Genomic DNA, 21,983 nt, shown 5'->3' on the forward strand with positions numbered 1-21,983 from the left:
TCTGAAGTAATGTTGAAACCCTCTTAAGGAATGTGTGTCACCCGTATAACTTTGTTTTTCTTGGTTATTACACTTTTCCACTATCCATGCAGATGCAGGTAGTAAACATACTGCATCCATGTGACGTGTGAGTGGAAAAATGGCACGAAAAAATGTTTAACTTTACTTTATTGAATATGCCCGAAACTACACTGCAAAACAATCTCAGGAACATGAAGTGAAATGTACTACAAGTGTGGGACTTTTGAAAGTAGGTTAATCTACTGAATCAGTGGTAGGTCGACAGAGTGTTTTGATCGTTGTGAGGGAACTACCATAAATGTTGAATGTTTCCTCCTGAAACAGAGAGCACTAGGCAGTGTCTTTGTCTGCTGCTCGGTATCGGATTCAGACTTTTGAGGGTTCAGCCCAGTACTCAGTATATTTAAGTACAAGGCTCATTCCACCCAGTACAGAAATAACACAGTGCACTTCTGTCTACTGCTTCTGAGCGTTAATTAACTTTTTGGCAAGAGGCCAGACTTGTGGTGAAGAGGGCCTAGTTTTCAGGTGCTGTGAAGCATTCTGCTTGCAGACATGGCTCATCGGTTTCGGTCTCACCCTGTACCCATATTCTCCCTCCAGATTCTGATGGTTGAGCAATAGCTCAGATGCTACACTCCCTTTTCCGGGAAATTGAATTGGACTGGGAGGGGGTGGGGGGGGGGGGGGGTGTGGAGTGGGAGGGGGGCAGGGGCAGAGGCGGAGATTGGCACCGAGGGCTTCACGTGGCAAACCACTGAAGAACAACGGCAGGTCGGGGTCAGTTTCAGCCCGGGTTCTGTCTCACGCACCTCTTGTGTGATGACTACCCCCCGCAAGGTAGTCATCAGAATGGATAAAAGAAGGGGCCTCTAGTGGCGCGGTCCGTAGAGCGCTACCCGCATGCTCAGTCCAACCACCGGCCTTCGTCGCACGTCTCTCCCTCTCTCTCTCCTCCTAATTCTTCCTGCCTCTCTACACTGTCCTATCCAAATTAAGCTGAAAAAGCCCCCCAAAAAAAGAGGGATGGATAAAAGAATTCATTAAATTCTCAGGCCCCACGGGCGACATGGCTCCTGTGCTCCTGCAGACTCTGAGCGGTAGAGACGCGCGTACTGCCCCTCGCCTGGATTGAGTCAGCCGGCAGCCTGGCACCTCGGCCTCCGGAACCGTCTGGAGACACAGATGAGCTCATCCTCCTATCTGCAGGTCTCATGCCAGGCAGCAGCTCTCTGCTGGAGACCGCCTGTTCAGACAACACACACTTTACCTTCTTCTCCTTTTTCATTCTGTTCTGGAAAGTCCCCATCCTCTCTGTGTGTGTGACAAATTTTATTTGTATAGCGTATTTTACAACAGTTGTCACAATACGCCTTACAGACAACCCTAGCCTAAACCCCCACAGGAGCAAGCCTAAGGCAGCAGTGGCAAGGAAAAACTCCCTGTGGCAGATGGGGAGAAACCTTGGAAGGAACCAGGCTCAAGGGGGAAACCCATCCTCCTCTGGTCGGCTCAGGGTGCCGACTGGTGACCAGCATGTCAGCCAGTTTATGCACAAGATATGATATGTGATGTGGCTCAGATGATGGGTCGGGCCGGGTGGCGGTGATGGAAAAGGCAGACAACTTCTCCGTTTGGCTTTTCGTTATGAGATTTACAAATGTTAAACAGCTGCCTCGTAGGGATGAGGTGTATAAAGATTGCCCCATGTTCACAGTGACTGTATCACTTCCTTTGTGTTATCTCAGGTGACTGATCTCAAAGACACCAAGCCACACACACACACACACACACACAAGCGTACATGCAGAAACACGCACACGTGCACACACACACACACACACATACAAGACACTGTAGATTTTTAGATTTGAATAAAAACAGTGACTGATGGTGCCATTTTATCCGCACAGGTTGGGTCACAGAAATTTCACAAGACTTTCTAAGACGTCACTGAACTGTGAGAGGAACATAATTAAACTCTCACTGCTACAACAGTAGTAAACCTGACATCATCACAGGGACTGGAGTTTGCGTTAGCACCACATACTGCCCCTTAACTTTATCATAAAAATTGTTTTTAGAAGCCCACCTTCTTGGCCAATCTCCTTCAAGTCATTAGACCTGCAGATGAGTGATTGTTGTGACAGAGAAAGTGATTCCCATCATCAAACCCAAAAGCACTAGTGCCCTGAAGAGAGAAAAAAGTCAAATCTGTCGCATTTCTTCTTAAAAGTTCAAAGAGTAACAAAATGGCACAAGTAAAAACCTCTGCAAGAGTTTCATAGGTACTGCAGGATCAACTCTGAACAAATTTTTACTCCAAAAATTCATTAAAAGCAGACAAACAGAATACCTTGTTAAATTAGATTTTTTTTTTTTTTAAAACAGACAACAACCATGTTTATAAAAGTTGGCATTTATTGCAGGAAGTAAAAGGTTAAAATTTGACAGTCAAAAGCCAAAGACCTACCACAAGCAGGCAGGTATGTTCCGATTTATTCATATCATAGGCTTCAGAATCACTTTATGGCAGTATTTAGACAGCAGTACAAAATAACAAGGAAAATCATTCACTCCGGTTTGGTGATCAATCAGTGACTGTAAACAGTGAAAACAATAAAAATAAATAATTTTATCACAGGAAAACTTAATGCCAAGTGTTCTATAAATGATTTTAAGACTTAAAAGAAAATAAATCTAAATAGGCTATCTGTGTGAGCAGCAAAAATAAATCCTTATCTTTTCCTGGACTTGGACCACACATTTGAGATGCAAAAGCTAAATCTCAATTAAGTTGGTGTCTGTTCTTCATCTAGAAAGGCACTTTAGTTCATACACTATATGACCAAAAGTATCTGGACACCCCTTGGTCTGGGGCCGTTTTTTAATGGTTTGGGCTAGGCTGCTTAGTTCCACTGAAGGTAAATCTCAACGCTACAGCATACAAAGACATTCTAGACAATTCTGTGCTTCCCCAACAGACTGGGGAAGGCCCTTTCCAGTATGATAATGTCCCCAGGCACACAGCAAGGTCCATATAGAAATGGTTTTGTCGAGAAAAGAATGGAAGAACTTGACTGGCCTGCACAGAGCCCTGACCTCAACCCCATGCAACACCTTTGGGATCATTTGGAAAGCCAACTGCGAGCCATCGCCCAATCAGTGCCCGACCTCACAAATGCTCTTCTGGCTGAATGGAAGCAAATCCCTGTCGCAATACTCAAACATGTAGTATAAAGCCTTCCCAGAAGAGTGGAGGTTGTTATAGCAGCAAAGGGTGGACCAACTCCACATTAATGCCCATAATTTTGGATGAGATGTTGGATGTCAGGTGTTCACATACTTTCAGCCAGGTAGTGTAGCTATGGGGAGGCTGAACTTGTTTCTGAAGCATCACACTCACTTCACTCAATGATTAGACGCAAAAATAAGAGGGGGGGGGGGGTGGGTGGGGGGGAACACTTCAGAGGCTTGGTCAATGTACCTTCAAATAAAAGCAAATCACTGCACACAAGAGAGTGAAGACCTGGCATTCTACTGAGCTCAAAGGGCACGAGAACTCTAAACCTCAAATCACTCTGGACGACGGCTGGACAGGACAAGAAAGTCATAAAGGAGACTGAAGGCCCAATGAGTCCCGATGGGTGATATAAAGTGCACCATTTTGATTGCTCTCTCAGTGGTAAAATCAAGTTTCACAGCGTGTGGCGATTAAAATCCACTGATATAAAAACCATGTGCAAACAGTTCGTTTAGAAATCATCCCGACAAGGCTTCCAGCAACCCTCCCCAAACCCCAAACTTCTCATTTTCAGATTTTTCAAAGTTAATAAAACCAAACAGGGTGATGTCATTACTTAGGCAATGCTACCAACAAGTTTAGTGTGTGTGCACAATCATCCTGGCATTACGGCAATAAGAAAAAATTACTTGGAAGTTCAAGGTAAAATAGCTGCATTATTCAATCACCCCTTTAGGAAATGTGTATCCTTCATTATTTTCATTTCTTTTGATTATCACCCACACCAACTACCCCAAGCCAACAATACACACGCAAGCAGATACACAGACAGACAGATACACACACACAGTTGAACCAGTCACACAGAAATACAAATCAACCTGCATTTCTTGTGTCTTTTAGAAGTCCATAATCAAGAAAATCTTGGACTGAATTAACTTTTTACAAAAAAAACGATTGTTGGCCCCAATACAATAAAAGCAACCAAGACAAATTAAATCTCACAGAAAAACAGAAGAAGTCTTGAAAGAGCTTTCAAAAGGTAAAAAAGTACAGTTCTCAGGTGTTTTATTTGGTAAAAAAACTGTTTCACAGTGATAGGTTGCATTGTGCCCAAATCTGTGGTGATGGTGGGGGGGGGGGGGTCTCTTACCCTAGGAGAGCGTCATAGTCAATGTACCACACCAGCTTCCCCGTGACGGGCCGCACCCCAGTGATGGGGTACTTCCGCGGCTCGTCCTTCACCCGGCTGAGCTGGGTGATCAGCTCGTGCTTGCCCTTGCCCGTCACCAGCACGCCCACCCTCTGCGCGCGATTGATGGCGTTGAGGGTGAGGCTCATGCGCTGGTGGGGCTTGACGGGGCTCTCCGTCAGGGCCACCAGCCTGTCCCCGTGGGCGGCCAGCGGGGTGTCCCGGAACAGCGAGGCGGTGTGCCCGTCGTACCCCACGCCCAGCAGCACGAAGTGGAAGCTGGAGGCGTTGACCAGCCGGGCGATGTCCCGCTCGTAGACCAGCGGGCCGCCGTCCTCCTCCACGCACAGCCGCTGGTTGAGCTGCACGGGCATGGGGTGGGCGTTGAAGTAGGGCAGCCGCACCTGCAGCAGCAGGCGATCGTGCAGCGCGTGGAAGTTGGAGCCGGGCTCCGTCAGGGGCACGCAGCGCTCGTCCACCATCCACACGTGCGTGTGGCGCCAGGGGAAGGCGTAGTGGTGCAGCGCCAGCCGCTGGAAGAGCGCCAGCGGGCTGGAGCCGCCCGACAGCGCCAGGTGGAACTGCCCGCCCTCCCGCACCGCCTCCTCCGCCGCCGCCTGCAGGTCCGCCGCCAGCCGGTTGATGAGCTCCTCCGCCCAGGCCGACACCATGTCCGAGCTCCGGAACTTTCCCTGCATCACCTGGAAGCTCTCGGCAGCCCCCGGCCCCCCGCCGACCCCGACCCTGACCCCTCCGTCCTGCGGGATGACCACCGCCTCGCTGACGAAGGCCAGCTCCCGCCCGTGCGCCTGCAGGTCCAGCATGCTGCCGCTGGCGGCGCCCCCCGGGTACAGGCGCGGGAACTCATGCGCCAGGGAGGCCAGCAGCGGCGACCAGAAGCCCCAGGAGGCCAGCAGGGTCTCCGTGCTGATGAAGCAGTCCTTGCGGCCCTGGAGGATCTGCGCGATGAGCAGCTCGTAGGCGTCCCTCTGCGCCGCGGGGGCCTGGACGTGGTAGTCCGACAGGGCCAGGCCAAACAGCCCGACGTCCTCGTGCTCCGTCACCTCCTTCCAGCCCTCGGCCACCGCGGCCGGCCGGAACAGGTTCTTGCTGACCAGGATGGCGGGGTACTTGAGGTCGCCGTGCCCGAAGTAGAAGACGATCTGCCTCGGCCTGCAGTGGACCGCGTCCGGGCTCTGCACGCAGAACACCTCGTTCTTGAAGAGGACCCGGGCATAGCCCACGCGCTCGTCCAGCATCTTCCCCGAGATCAGGAAGATGGGAACGCCGTCGAACTGGGCGCTGCCCATGTGCACCATAACACCTTTGAAGAAAAGAGGCGAAGCTCACTCGATCACGTTTTTAGATTTTCTGTTTGAGGTATCATATTAGCTACATGTGCAGCCATGCGTCAGATTTCCCCCAATAAAGGGTTTAAAAAACGGCTGATGGTATATTTTATTACTGATATTAAAAACTGATGTTTTAATGAAGTATTAATATATGAAGTAGGTGCAACTCTAACGCAAATGTAGCTGTAACATTAATTGTACCAGTACAGAAATCCACATATAACAAAGTAATTTCCAACTCACTCGTATTTGAAACAAGGAAAATCCAAGTGTTGGAATCAATTTAGCACAAGAGTTTTTTAAATCTTAAAAGCAAATCAGATATCAATTTTTTATGAGTATGACACAAAATAAACTAATGGTAATGTATGAAATGGATCCGTTCATTAAATTAATCATTTTATGCTATACAGCTTTTCATTAGCATACACTTCATATCTACTGAACTTCAAATCTTTCATTCTTCTTGTCAACATGGTCAGCTGATACACGTAAAAAACTGGCTATGAAATAACTCACTGGATTAAAATACGAATGACATGGCTGTCAGCTTAGACAATAATCCAAATTCCACCACTGCTAACTGTGGTTGGTAGTGGCTTAGACACAGCCTTGCCAAGAGAGGGAGGGTTTGGGTTGTCAGGGTAATCCCTACCGGCTCACCTAGCGAATACCTAGCAATTACCTTACATGCATGTGACCTGCCTGTGCCAGTTCTATCAGAAGGTCTTGCAAAGTAGTTTGCCGAGTTTTAGGGCACAAGAGAAGCATTCAGCTGCCTGCTTCTGTTTTGGAGGGCATACATGGCACTGTGTAGCCCCTGAACTGATGTTTCAGCAATAAGATGGGGCTGCAGTTGAAATTGGGCACTGTAAATTAGGGTGAAAATGGGAATATAACTTAAAATGATTTACACTTCAAGTTCATATCACAAACAAATATTCAAAGCTTGAAATGAAGACCAAGAACAGTGTCGGCAACTGGCATTTTTAAAAAAACAACATGCTTTTACTGAGAAAGGCATAAAAAGACAAGCAGCAACCTGAACTGAATTTACAGTAAAGCAGAAGACTACCTTGAAGTTAGCTGTAATGAAAGAGAAACTTATACATTTACATGTAAGGCATTTATCTGGTGCTCTCGCTCTTATCCAGAGCAACTTACAATTAGTGCATGAAGAAAAGGCCTAGATTCGTACATCACCAACATTACAAGTAGCAATTAATGAGAGTGCAGTGGTTGGGTTATAAGACAGCAGAAATAGGTAGTCCTTTGTCACTAGAATTAACTTGAGGGGGGAAGGTAGAAAGGTTTCTTTTTTTTTGGGGGGGGGGGGGTAGGTTAAATAGTAGAAGATGTGGAAGAGGGGACTGAGAATCAGGGTGGCAGGGGGTGTCAGACAAAAAGGCAGAAAGTTCTAGGAAAGCCTGTTTCATCACAGAAGAATAAGAGAGATGTTTTGCAAGCTCTAGCTAATACTGAACGCATCCTTTGTTGGAGAGAAACTAGACAAAAAGAAACTAGACAAACAAAACTTTGTGGATGAGTGTGCTAAACTTCTGTGGTCAGCACGGACAAAGGCGGCGCAAAAAAAGTCACCAAATAAGCATCATCATCTGGTGATTATGAAACTTCTTTCAGATGTTTGATATCCATTTGAAGGGATATAATTTAATATGCCCCCCCCCCTGTCCTCGTTCTCCAGTACCAGTCTGTGGGGCTAAGCCTATGCCAGCACCATGCTGAGCACAGGCAGTATGGCTCATTCTGACCTGGACTCTTTCACACTGTACCTTCCAAACACATTTCAGTATCACTGGACAAGCCGCCATTTCTTTTATTTCACATGAAATTACTTTTTCATGAAACCATTGCTGAGAAGGGAAAACCTGCACCGAACTGCACGGCCATATGCACTGTCTGTAATTTACAGTACGGACTGAAGCCTCGTTACACTGAGCTCAGTTCAGCCTCGTTCTGATCTCACGCAGTGACGAAGCCCTGTATTGTTGGGGGCGGACACAAATAACACCCAGGGAAGTCGCGAGACACTCTCCGCTGCCGGTTTGACACTTAGCCCCTTACTGTAGGTGTGAACTTTCCGCACTGGTTCACAGGCGGCTCCAGCCGCGGTGCGATCGGCACCCTGACCGCGGCTGAGACATTACCCTGCTCCTTCCAGCCCACGCTTAAACAAGATCAGAGGTTACTTAGGACAATAAATCAGCCAGGAAGGCGTTTCTCTCTGTTTGCTCTTGGTTCTGCATGACTGGGAAATGGGCAAGAGATGGGGAAGATAAGGGGGGGATAGATAGAGAGAGAGAGAGAGAGAAAGAGAGAGAGAGAGAGAGAGAGAGAGAGAGAGAGAGAGAGAGAGAGAGAGAGGGAGAGAGAGAGAGAGAGAGAGAGAGGGAGAGAGAGAGAAATAATGCTGTCCGGCACTATTTTTAAAGGCCAGGATTTAGGTGGAATTAAATCAATTTTATGGGACTGCACGTGAAAGGAGAGGGTAGATCAAGCTGTCCCATTCCTTGCATGGTATTTTACAGCAGATCCCACCAGCTCTTTACTTGCGCAGCACTCTCCCTATAAATCATTTGTTTGGATCATTGTTCTTTTATTTGTTCAAAAAAAAACCCCCTGGAAAGCAGCTGGGCTCTCAGCATTACATTACATTACATTTATTTGGCAGACGCTTTTATCCAAAGTGACGTACAAAAAGTGCATTTCATGGTCATGGACAACCACAAAACACAGGTTCAATAAGATACAATACTTATTTTGTACAGCTATTTCTAGCCAAGAACACAGTTCAGTTCACCCAGTGAACACTATTCTGACCTAACCTCTGCAAAGCCAACTAGGCAGAAGAACAAGCTACAGTATAAGGACAAATACAAATTACCAAATAGTGCTGAGTGGGAGGTGACATTTCGACAGATTTCCTTCCAGTAACTGAGTCAAAAGGCTTTCTCCAAGAAGAGAGAGAGAGCAAAAAAAAAGAAAAACAGAGCTGCCATCACAGGCCTCAAACCACTTAAAAAGAGGATTTGAGATGAGACCTGCTGGCGGTGTGTGGATCGTTGGTTTGCCCATGCGGGGCGGGACGGGACCTACCAGCGAAGGTTGGTGTGATGCTGACGTGGTCTTTGGTCTTGTTCAGCTCCTCCTGCACCTCCCCACCGTAGGCCTCATACTGGCCAATCACGGCGCTGCTCTTCCCCAGCTGCTGCAGAGCGTCGAAGACGGCCAGCTTGTTGCGCAGGCCCTCCTGGCTGCTGGCCCCGTCGGCCGGGACGCCCATGGTGAGCAGGACCAGGACCTCGGTCAGGTGGTTCTGCAGAACGTCCCGGATCACCCCATACTGGTCGTAAAACTGGGTTCGACCTGAAAGGAACAGTGGTTCATGTGTGAGAAGCAGTCCGTCTGTAAGTTCCATCATACATACAACAGGGTTGACCAAAATATTCTAACTTCTCATTCGAACCTTTGGCCACAGCAGTGCTGACCAAAACTCTTGGTCTCGGTCTTAGGGATTCGCTGTGCCTGAGGGGTTTTGCTCCCGCCTGGAAACGCAATTCCCCAAAATGTGACAACATCTTTAACTGATCTCCATTTTGACTCATCCACTCACGATGAACCGTACCACACGTCTACATGCGTGCTAGTCAGTTGGACCTGTGCTTGAGTATCTCATGTGTTCTCCTGGGGCTGTTTCTTTAGAAAGAGCTTACATGGACTGGTCGAGTCACACTGGTGAATGTTAAAACTGCCAACAAAAGCACTGCAAACAACAGTGAGCCACACCTTCAGATTAAAGACTAATCCATGAAAACATTTACATGTTTAAACTCTCAATAACCTCAGCTGACATTTACTCTGGATGGATTAAAAACCCTGCCCTGGATCTACAGATCGGTATTATAAAGACACACCCCGGTGAAAACTTTTTAATGAACACATATTTTAAAAGTACATTTTGGCATATTCAGCTCATGAAAATGATTGATCAGTGCATCCTTTATCTGTGGATTAAAACTGAGTGACAGTTGCACGGGAGAGCCATAGCTAAAGGTTATGTACACTGTGCTAGTGCCTTTAGCCATTATGCAGAACTCAGACATGCAGACACACCATAAAGCCCTTAGCAAAGACAACAAGCTGTTCATCACCTCATGTGTCCAGGTGTACAATGTCCAGCGCCTACTCACCTGGACAGAACAGCCTGCGGGAGTATGGCCAGTCAGTCAGCATAAGCAGGGCCTGTGAGGCCCAGAGAAATGTTCTACTGCCACCTAGTGGCTGGTTTACGTTACTTTCAGTCTGCAAATGACTTGGGTCATTTAGGGACATCAGTAGATCTATTTGAGAGCTTTCAGCAGTTCAGCCGCATAATTTATTCAATGAGACAACAGGATATTTTGTTACTCTTTTGAAGTTGAGATCTGAGGGGAATGTATACAGTACAACCATTCCAGATAAAGGTTATTCTATTATTTCTCTATTATTGATTATTTAACATCCGTACACACACACACACACACACACAGATTTAAACTTAAATTAACTTCCAAGTTTGAAGTTCTGCTGATCAGTCGATTAAAATTTTGTTCCACAATGCAGCTCACATTATTAAGCCGTTTCTTCCGAAATAAAACGGTTGAACTGCAATCAGATATTCCGAAGGTCATTTCAGTTTATTTGCTCAGCAACCGTTTGTCCCAACAGATTTCTTTTGCAATTCATTTTATGGGATGCAATGGAGCCTTTAATTGAAAATTAAACTCCACTGCAACGTGGCTGGATAAGGCACTGTGCAGAGACGCGCAGGCTGAAGGTCGCGCAGGTCGAAAGGCAGTTAGACTGAGTCCTGCAGTGCTGGTGCTGCTGCATTAAGCCACTCCGTGCGCTCGGTGAAATGAGCCTTTTCCACTGCAGCAGCAGAATGCGCTGTGGCTGGGGCTCTCCCCCCAGGGAGAGCTGCAGAGACGGCGCAGGAAGAGCGGAGGGGGGGGCAGGTGGAGAAGGGAGCTGTGGGGGGTGGGGGGGTGGGGGGTGAATGGAGAGGGGGGCAGCAGGGGGGGGGGGGCGGGATTGAGGGGGTGGGCCTTGCAGTACGAACAAGCTCATCTGAGCACGGTGTTCACTTCCTGAGCTACCCTTAAAAAAAAATTAATAAAAAAATACATTTCTGTTTGATGGATGGCATCTGCCTCCCTCTGGACCTCCGTGTGCAGCCCAGCAGCTGGGAGTGCGCACGGATGCCGGCGGCTCAGCGGGCCGGGATTACTGTACCAGAATACAGGGGTGCAGGGATGACTGTACCAGAATACAGGGGTGCAGGGATGACTGTGCTGGAATGCAGGGGTGCAGGGATGACTGTGTCTGAATACAGGGGTGCAGGGATGACTGTGCTGGAATGCAGGGGTGCAGGGATGACTGTGCCAGAATGCAGGAGCCAGGATGACTGTGCTGGAATGCATGGGCAGGATGACTGTGCTGGAATGCATGGGCAGTATGATTGTGCCGGAATGCAGGGGCTGGGATGACTGTGCTGGAATACAGGGGTGCAGGGATGACTGTGCTGGAATGCAGGGGTGCAGGGATGACTGTGCCAGAATACAGGGGTGCAGGGATGACTGTGCCAGAATGCAGGAGCCGGGATGACTGTGCTGGAATGCATGGGCAGGATGACTGTGCTGGAATGCATGGGCAGGATGACTGTGCTGGAATGCAGGGGTGCAGGGATGACTGTGCTGGCAGGTGGATGCCCCCTGTTACAAATGGCCGTGAGGACAGCCTCTGTCCATTCAGGACTCATGGCGCAAGCTGTCTAGGTTTACGCACACATCGCACAGCTCCGACAGCCAGCGAGCGATTTAAAGGGTCAGATGCGTCCGTACCGGTCCGGCATCCTCACGGTTACAGTGCCCGCCCTCACCCCGGGTACGCTGTGGGCAGGACTTCTGCCATGATCAGACCACGAGACACACAAACGGCACACACTTCTGCTGAGGCAAATGGGCTGGAATGTGATCAGCCTGCACTTCATGGAGCAGCTTAAACACAGTGCAGATTACTGACACAGGCAATGGAACAACGTGCCTGCGCTTCATTTCACTGGCACACGTTGGGATTTAAGGCCAATTCATATTCAAATTAAAATCCTAAGGAATTTTATCAATATCCTATAACGTGTTGTAAGGGTTTAAAGGTAGTGTCCTGTCGATCACGTCGGTCCAGACACCAAACTGTAAGGATTTAAAATTAGTGACAGGGACTAAGAGACCAAGTGATTAAGAAGATTAAGAAGTTTATTTAGATGTGTTTTGCAATGAGGAAAACCAAGTTTATCTGACTCCATAAATATGTATGGTGGTTGTGTGTGCGAATACGGGTTTGCAAATACGTGTGTTGACTGAGGTGTGATGAAATGGTGGGTGGCAAGACTTTGTACCCCGGAGAGAAAGACTATCTACTGCTACCAGGGGAACCATTAAAAATCTAGTAACAGCTATAAGATACTTTGTATGATGAAACATGACTTTATGCTTTAATCTGTCTCTAAGATATGTTTCTATGGAGGCCCAAGGTGGTCTTTCTATAATCCAAAAACTTATGTAGGCAATACATACCTGGGATAAACCTCCCTATACCAACTTATAAGAGCCCAGTGTGCCTGTCTGCACATACAGTATCCCCCTATATTATTCACAGTCCACCACATTTATCACACTATTCCCAGTCATTTACATGCACATACATATAACACTTTCAACAGTTCATAATGTGGGTAATGGTCAACCAGGTTCCTGTCTAACCCAACGGTGCCTGTGGTTGATTTTACGACATGAAAACAAACACTGTCATTGTTCCATCTGCCCATCCACGCTCCTGCAGGCCACAAGAGCCAGCAGGGCAAAAAGGTCGCGAACTCCAGGCAAACTCCAGATTGTGGGGAAATTGTCTTTTCAGCTGTGTTTGCAGCCTTCTGATCTTTATGACCCCAATCGTGGAATTTTGGCTGGGGCAGCCAAAATTTTACCTTACAATGTCATTGTATTGTTATGCAAAGACAATGCCATTGTAGAGTGTAAGGTCTCAACTCATAAAATGTCAGTCTGCTGCTAAAACTGGGTCCAAATCAGAATAAAATTACCCTGACGAAGTCAACAGCTCAAAACAAAATCAGCCAATAAAACTGGTCGCATAAACTGAGAGCAAGCCCAAGAGAAACTAACAGGCCTGTGACATCACACAGACAGGTGAACTGCATCACAAACCAGCTGTGTACTAGGGCTGGGCGATATGGGCAAAATCAAATATCACAATATTTTTGACCAAATACCTCAATATCGATATTGTGATGATATTGTGGGGATGACTATTGGTACTTTCACAAAATTACACAATCAGATTTTTTATAAATAATCATCAGTAATGCCTATGTAATAACTAAGTGGGTAAAGGCAAATAATAGAAAAGCTAGAACAGTCAGGTAAGTTCAGAAAATTTTCCTTACTGCAATGCTGCCTTTAAAACTAGGAAAAGACAACACTTATGCCATATCACGATATTACGATATACAAAATCCCAGACGATATGTAGTCTCATATCACGATATCGATATGATATCGATATATAGCCCAGCCCTACTGCGTACTGATTGGATATTGGATAAGCTCGAGTTCTGGGGGGCTGGACTGATGTGAACTCCACACAATGAGCAGCAACACAAGTGTGCTGCAGAGAGTGGACTCGCGGTGACTCGAAGGCAATCAAGAGCGGATTTGCTTGCAAGAGGCACACATTTCACCCTCGTAGAGAGCATTTGTTAATTACCCTGCACCTTGCTACAAGAATGACAATAAGCTTTTGCCAACATCATTTTTTTGTGTAGATCAGAAACTGTCAGATAGAGCCATCACTCAATAACCATTTACCTTTCGCGTCCAGGGTTTCCTTCAGCACAATTTCTATCCTCTCGATGTGGTGTTTGTTCCAGATGGGCTCCAGGAACATCCGGTTTTCTTTCCGAAACGGCAAAATCTGGGAGACCACCTTTTAAACACGCAAAAAAAAAACAACAACAGTGCTTAACATTCTCCTTGTGAAGAAATGGCCTTCAAGCAAGGACGGCTTAGTCTTAACTGACAGCCAACTGCCAGGACCACAGTGCCTGCCTGCAAGCAGTGGGAAGCCGAGTCTTGGAGGCAGGTCAATGGCCAGCAAGTCCTCAGACACACGTGCATGCCACAGGCAGGAGCAATGCACAGACTAATACAATTAGAAACTATTCAGGTTCAGGTATCCTGAATAATATTCAGGATCGGGAAAATCTAATTCATCCTGGATGTAAGAAACCCCTCAGATACACCAAATGGTGCATCGATATCACCAACAGCAAGAGACCAAAATTTGTCACGTTGAGGTCACCTGTAAGAAACCCCTCTGCGAACCAAAAAGCGAAGGTATCTGAGTGGCGAAGGAACGCGTGTAGTCTTACCCGGTGCTACTGGAACGGGATTCGTTTAAGGTTATCTCAGTTATCTGACTCCAAAAATAACGTTTTAACCTTTCCTCTGTGCTAACAGTCATGCATAGAGGAAGAAACTGCTGACAGCCAGTAGTGTGGCTTCCTACAGATCGCTATCCAGCTTGGTAGAAGCGGACATGTCTTTGGCTTGTGTAGCCTGCATGAATACAATTGTGTGTCCTGCTACGACACTGTACAGTATAGGCGAGTGACTACGGGGTGCAGATATCCTAAGTTCTATGTGTATGCTAGGACCTTAAAACTGCTAGGCCCATATGGTAAGACTCAAAGAGGAATGGCAGGCTAAAAAAGAATGCAGTTCATTGTTCAGTGTGTCTAGTAATAATGACAATATTCAATGGTGCAAAATGTGAGTGGTGAAATGGCCATATGCGTAAATGGCTTATACGCCCAGGAGACTGTGTTGACGAGTCTCCCCGAACCACTGCACTTACAGTAGCCTATATACAAAGCGATGGAAGTAAAACACCAAGTCTTCAAATAAAGGCACAATCATGGCAAAACAGTATGGATCAATGATCCTGCTGGCACCACCTCTGTTAGCATATCACACCAGATTAACCTTTGTATCTGGCTGGGTGCTGACCCATACTGTAGGTATCAAGATCTTCAGTCAGCACCCCACCACTAAAGACACCAGCTTGTTCCCCATGACATCAGTTTTCCAACAATACAAAACATGATTACACTGTATTATGGAGAACCTAAAGTTCACATAATGCTGATCCAATCAGATGTTTGCAACTGAGTCTCTTGATCACAATTGCTGACTCCCACTCAGCACAGTAAAAAGCCTGTTTTACTTTAAGGGTCTGATAAGAGGCAGACTTCTGTGAACTGCGCTACATGGACATTTCATTATTTTACATCATTTCAGGAAACATTTACTGATTGCTACACTTAAATGTGTAAGCCTGAAGTTTTAAAATAAAACACTGTTTATAATACAGTTAAAATGATATTAAGTTTTGTAGAAACACGGTGCCATTGGGCTCCATGCGATCTGCATGGGGTGTAAGGGTCACTTCGCAGCTCACTGCAGCAGATAGGCACCCACCTGCTTTCCCAGATAGTGATCGATCCTGTACATCTCCTCATCCTTCAGGGACTTCTCCAGCTGGGCGGCCAGGACCTGCGCGCTGTCCAGGTCGTGGCCGAACGGCTTCTCCAGCACCACCCTCAGCCACGCCCCCTGGGGAGGCCGGCAGCTGCTGTTGATTTTGTCGGCCACGTCGGCGTACGCGAACGCCGGCACAGACAGGTAGAAGAGACGCCCCGCCTCCGCCAGGCCCTCCTGCGCCGGGCGCCGGCCCATCTCCCCCGAGAGGGCCGCGTAGTCCTCCGCCAACTTCAGCTGCCGGTACTCGGCCAGCTTGAGGAACTGGTCCCTGAGGACGGCGCAGCGGTCCTCAGACAGACCCTGGGGGCACGCCAGGCCCTTCAGGATCTCGAACAGCGCCGGCCTGCCCTTCTCCGCCTCGGACAGGGCGCCGCCGTAGAAGGAGAAGCTGTGGCCGCCACTGACCTGGTCGGCGTAGAGCTGGAAGAAGCCCTGCCACAGGTACTTCCTGGCCAGGTCGCCCGTGGCGCCCACCACCACCACGGACACGTGCCCCTTGGGCTCCTTCGCGCTGCCAGGCCGCACGCAAGCCCCGCCCAGGAGGGTCAAGCCAATCACAACCTTCCACATCGTCTCTCTCTGAGCACCACCGCCTGCAAAGACGGGGAAATGACATACAGCTTCAGTGGCCTCTCTTTCACACGAGCAAAGAACTTCAGTGTCCTGTGTGAAGTAGAGGGCATTTTCTTTTCCAATTTTTATTTTAGCATTTTTTCATTTTCAGTTATTCTTCAGCATTTACAGCAAAATGAATGCTAAATTCACTGTCTCATTGCTTCTCTAAAATGAAAAGGAAAAACACCTGACAGAGATTAGAGAGGCATTAGCGGTACCCAAATGGCCTTAACCCTACAGTACAAAATGATTCAGACAGGAGAAGTCACAATACCGAGTCAGAAGGAAAAGGGAAAAAGAAAGAACAAGATGCAGGGGCAAACTGTCAGCCAGCCATTACTCCTGGAGTCCACCGTAAAGGGTGAAGAACAAACTACAAATGTAGTTCTAAAATCGTATGCCGGTTAATCTCCTTGGTCTTGGTTGGCATATTTATCGGGTGCCACCGCTCAGTGCAAGCGGAGTTACGCACAGGTGATGGGCGGCTTGCCAGCCTAAATTGCCCTTGTATGCAAATGACTCCTGCCAGCGGCTCGATATTCCACAGGACCTGACGCTTCAAAGACAGCGAATGCTCTGAGCGACAGACACACCAGCGTGTAGAAACGTAAAGAGCTGAGCGTGAATAGCGAAGGGAGCACCTGAGCACAACATGCCTGCTGAGCAAGCAGCCTTTCAAAACCAACGGCTAAAGAGTCCGGCCAATCAGTTTTTTGTGTCCCTGAGCAGGACAGGTCAAAGGTGACAAATCCTTACTAAAGGCCCGCTCCCATTCGGTGAATCGGGCAGATGACAGAACACAGCCATATGCTGTATGTCAGACGCCATTTTCTCCAATCAAAACAAAAAGACAGCTACAATTCTGTATGCTTTCCTCACGCCTCAACATATTGATAGCTTGATGAGGATAAAAAGCAACAATACAAGCTAATCTCCGAGCATGTTTAAGTATTAACTTTAGAACATTTTGTTTATCACCGAAAAATTTAATTTGAGCTATGCACGCTCAAAATATTTTAAAGCTTAGGAAATGTATTCATTACTAATGTTATGATTTACAATGCCCCATGATTTTGTAATGTCAATTCCTAAGACCAGTGTGCTGGTGCAGTCAAGTACTGTCTTCAGAAGACAAGGAGGATTATGATAGTCACAAAATAATCTTTGGAGGATTACAATCATCTACATCTGTCACAGGCAGACTGCAGGACCCAGATTAACAGCAGTCGCTCTGGCATAATGAGCCAAAGGAAGCCCTGCCGACTGAGCTATTGACTACCTGGGGGGGCAAAACAATAGCCAACTGTGCATTGTCACCCCATGGGCCCCCGTCAGCACCAGCAGCGACAGGATTCGGTCCGCTCTGTGGGGCCCGCCTCTGGGGCAAGGATAACCGCTTTCGCTGAACGCTCTTCCCAGGAGGCCCCTCTTAATTCCGCCATTTTTCCCCTCTCTCCCAACTTAAAATGCTTGATGGCGGCCATGAGGAGTCGGTTTACGTGGGAAGAGATGGGGAAGAGCCCTGTGAAATCCGTTCTCATGGCGACGTTATAGCTGGGTACACACCACCACAAGGGAACCCAACCACGAACTCCTACTATGCTGACCCAGTCTGATGTCATGTGAATCTCAAAGCAACAGCATGTCTCTTTGACTTGTTTTATTTTAATACTTTTTTGGACAAAAATGGAGTTCTATGACTTCTGGTATATCAGAGTTCGCTAGATGAACAATAATTGGTTGTGGGATAAATTAATCGACGGTTGGACAGAAACAACAGGTCTTTTCATATTTTGACGATATTGAAAAAGTGAAAATTACTGGTTTATCCTTTAAGTGAAAAAACTTTAGAGTCACTGTGGTAGTATAATGTCATGATGTAATATGCAAGTTGTAAAGGAATAATATACTTGTTTGAATGAGAAGGTTATACGACTGAATATAGCCTAGGCCAACACACACTGCGAGTGTGTTTTTTTTGTATTTAGTATTTTGTTTACGATATAGTCACAACATAACCTACATGCTTATCTAAATCCATGTTTAATGGATAATTAATTAATTTCCTCACATTATAATGCAATGCTATTCCTGCTAATAATTTCTATAATTTGAACTTTTAGTAATTGTTTAAAGCAATGTTCTGACCCAGTAAGTTAGATAGTATTCAGTTGTCAGCTTAGAGGACATTTTACAGTATGCCAGAGGCCTTAGATATTCTTATGAAATAATTACACAAGGTTTATGAGGAGAGAAGAATCTAATTTACTGCAGAACTGTGTCGTTTTCCACATCACCCCACACTGTTATACAATAAGAACATTAATGAGGAATTACAGTCTCTGCTCAGTGCAGGATAGAGCTCCTACGTTTGCCATGTTTCAGCTGACGGCTGCAAGGACTCCATCCACACGACTGAAACTACTTGCTAAAGGCTACGGACCTGTATTACAAGCCAATTTTCAAAGAAGAAAAGATAAAAAAAGACTAGTTTTCATTATTCAAGTAATGTCAATCAATGACGCTACAATAAACAATCATGTCAAGTTATTGTCAACCCTGCAACATTCAAAATATTCACCAATCACAACACACTTCCTGGGATTCTGAAAAGCACAAATAAATACCCACCGTGGTATAGGCTACTTTATTGAAAAACAGAATATGGCAGACAGAGTTGTGGGGCACGTGGCTGTTAAACAGAGAAAGGACACACACAACTGCTCCTTATCAACGATGTTGTACAATCAACCATGGCCCATGTAACAAGATTAGGATTTCACTGCTTTCCTACCAAAACATTGACCCACTTACTGCTAATTGCGTTATAAAACAAGGGGCGTTTGTCAGCTGGTAGACAGCAGACTGAAAATAAGCAGTGGCTGGGAGCCTGGAGGCATGCTAGTCCACACTCCAGAGCTGACACTTCAGGCTACAAACACGAATGGGAAAAATTTTCAAATTGGGAGAAAAGGTAAAAATAGACAAAGATATGTTTTGGGAGGAATAAATGTCAGATCTCAGAGATGAACCAGAGGTGCTTTGTGCGCGTGTAGGAGTGGTTGATCTGCTGCAGCCGTGCTGTCTGTACCAGTCCACAGATACACAGGAACTTTCAGCATTGCAACACCACTGTCCAAACAACCAGAAGAGCTGCCGGGAAGAGACTGCCCATACAGCCAGCAGGGAGGTGCTCAGACGCTTACTCAATTACAGGTTTCTTATTATTTTCATTTGGCCTATAGGCTATATATACATACAGCACAGTTGTCAGGAACATGCATATGGCCCTGCAGGGTTTCCTCTTTGCAACATTCAAACCTCTCAAAACACACAGCAGTGCTCAATCACTTCACGATCACACACACGCTCCCGTTTTATAAGTAGGCTAAATGTAAATCGCTTACTGCAAATCCAAAGCTGACACGCTCACATCCTGGGTTCCACTTCCGCGAAACAATTCAGGCCAGACAGTTATAAACTAGTCACAGCGGCCATTTTCTAAATCAGCCATAATTATCACACCAAATGTTTTCCATTGCTTGTTCAGAACTGTCTCAATCCAACCAAATCCTTAAAAGTATAGTGTCAAAGTCACATTTCACTTAGGCTAACTCTCCTCTGTATGAAAAATTCAGAATCTTTTTTATTACACTCATTTTTGGATTCAAATGAATGTTGCTTTACAACTTAAACAAAATTATGAAAATGAATGTTAACCTACAATGTGAAAATGTTGTTTTGCCCATTGAAACAATTAAACATATTAAAATGTAACAGTAACTATAATGTAATGGAAGTAATAGTATAGGCCTTATACTTTTAGAATAAGCACTGGGGAAGAATATGGGGTAATTTCTGTTAACAATGATTTTCAATGACGACAAATAGACTATATACACAAGGATGATGGACCCAATTCTGGTAAAGTCTGCTGAGAAACCTTGACAAAATAAACATTTCTCAAGGGACTAAACACAAAGTGGAGCCAACAGTTGATGTTCATAGCAGTCCACACAGAAAACCAGAAAAATCACTGGCAGGTTTACTTTAACACAGCAAAATCAATAATGCAGACTCATTAATAATTGACAGATTTACCAAAATTTCTGCAATTTCCCAGCAGGTATTTCAACATTTCACTCAAGGGCATAGTAATAACAATGCCACAATAATGGCGGTCTAGCAAACGACCTGACATGGAAGAGAAAGCATGGAAGAGTTCAAAGGAAATTCCATAAAAACATTAAGAACATAAATTCTAGCATTTATTTTCCTACTACATGCAGTTGCAGCCTTATTAAAAGAAACAAAAGCAAAATTCGATAGTGGGGCCACAAGAGTGGTTTTCATGTAGGATGTATATCTTCAAAGAGTCTGTTTGAACAGATTGAAAAGATGCAAGGGGTTAGTAAAAAGTTGACAATAGTTTAAAAAAAACTTATCCAAGGTTTAGATTGTCATGTTAACTTATTTGCTGATAAATGATTGATCAGTAGCATTCCTGTGAATAAGCTCAGTGACAATAATAAAGGTAACTACAGAATATGGAGACTGTAAGTCATGGTTAGATACCTGTCAGCTACGTAGCCGTGTCACAATAGCTGTCCATATAAATAGCTAGCTTGCTTGCTTGCTTGCTTGCAAGACCATTGCTGTAGCTATCTATATTATCTTGCTGTTTGTTAATGACTAGCTAACTAGTCACCTTGGCATGGAGTAAGCAGATAGACTCAGATTTATCCGTCACTCAAAATACTGATCCAACCCTGAGAGACTGGATTGACTTCATTCTCTAAAAATTTAATAATTACTTCGTTAAAGAACTCGTCTTGTAACTCAAAGGTGTTGTGGGTTCGATTCTCAGCTGGGATTGTATTTGAATTGATTAAATATTAAACTATAGATAGAAATGGACTGCACGAGTGTCTGCTAAATGCCGTAAAGTAACAGTAAACTGGTGTTGCTAGCTTGAGAACAGTCATCCTGGACTCACCATAGGCTACAGTTAGGCTACACGAATCCGAAATAAGTCTAACGAGCTGAAAAATGACTCTAACAAAATATGTAACAATTTGCCAAAATTTGTCCCAACAATTGATTGGTGTAATGTTACTAGGTCAAATAACTGGACGTATGATATGTGGAAAGAGGACTGAACACCCGCCATACAGAATTTAAAAATCCAACTAAATCTACCTGTTACACATTTGAAAGGTTTTAGAGGCACATGCTCGTCGTACCGTGCAGACCACTTTAAAACCAAAGGGACACGCAGTTTTAGCAGCTCGCACTGCCTACATGACAGAATGTCAAAACACATCGCCCACCTGACAGCGAAGAAGTAATAACAAATATTAAACATAATCAAACACAATACAAACGAAGCGTAGGCTAGCAGTATTCAACATCCCGACATAAAGCGCAATCTTCAAGAATTCCTAACCTTACAATAGAAAGTAATAGCATATCTGGATCATGCAACGCTTACCTGCTCAGACAACGACGCTGTTTAGGTTCAAAATGACACATGCACGTTTGTGAGCTGGAGATGTGGGCTTCCTAGTATGTAATCACGTGATAAGGATATCCGGACTAAGTCATGAGGTTAACGCATTTACAGTTCAAAAATCCATTCAAGATTTTGAAACGGTTCGATTCCGACAGTGAAAATAATTTCTCGGATTGTTACTTTTCTGCACCAAACCTAATGAAATGATCAGATAAAGCAATCTGTTGTTTTCGTTTGGAAATTTTGGTAAATTAAAAATTGCGCGGGCGTTGTCTTGACACAATAAAAATGTAGCGTTCACTACATGGTCCATTGTGAGCACCTGCTTATCGTTTTCGTTTATTTATAATTATTATAATAATTAACTGTT

At 45.5% G+C, this 21,983-nt stretch overlaps 1 protein-coding gene across 1 annotated transcript; it reads right to left on the reverse strand.

The window, feature by feature from the left end:
- Positions 1-2,422: 2,422 nt before the first annotated feature.
- On the reverse strand, positions 2,423-21,675 carry h6pd (hexose-6-phosphate dehydrogenase (glucose 1-dehydrogenase)). Its single transcript, XM_035389127.1, has 5 exons — positions 21,593-21,675; positions 15,424-16,079; positions 13,753-13,870; positions 8,927-9,196; positions 2,423-5,781 (listed from the first exon to the last, which is right to left on the reverse strand). The coding sequence occupies exons 2-5, from the start codon at positions 16,054-16,056 to the stop codon at positions 4,415-4,417; spliced, it is 2,388 nt and encodes a 795-aa protein (XP_035245018.1). The 5' UTR covers positions 16,057-16,079; positions 21,593-21,675; the 3' UTR covers positions 2,423-4,414.
- Positions 21,676-21,983: the final 308 nt, after the last annotated feature.

The sequence above is a fragment of the Anguilla anguilla genome, chromosome 13 (assembly GCF_013347855.1).
Source record: "Anguilla anguilla isolate fAngAng1 chromosome 13, fAngAng1.pri, whole genome shotgun sequence".
Taxonomy (NCBI): Eukaryota; Metazoa; Chordata; class Actinopteri; order Anguilliformes; family Anguillidae; genus Anguilla; species Anguilla anguilla.

What these genes read in the sequence shown, in the direction of transcription:
- h6pd (XM_035389127.1), bottom strand. Translation starts at nt 16,056, where the DNA reads ATGTGGAAGGTTGTGATTGGCTTGACCCTCCTGGGCGGGGCTTGCGTG. An exon ending in GGAAACCCTGGACGCGAAAG is followed by an intron (nt 9,197 to 13,752) that starts GTAAATGGTTAT and finishes TGTTCCTTTCAG; the next exon opens with GTCGAACCCAGTTTTACGAC. An exon ending in CATCACACCAACCTTCGCTG is followed by an intron (nt 5,782 to 8,926) that starts GTAGGTCCCGTC and finishes TTTTCTTCAAAG; the next exon opens with GTGTTATGGTGCACATGGGC.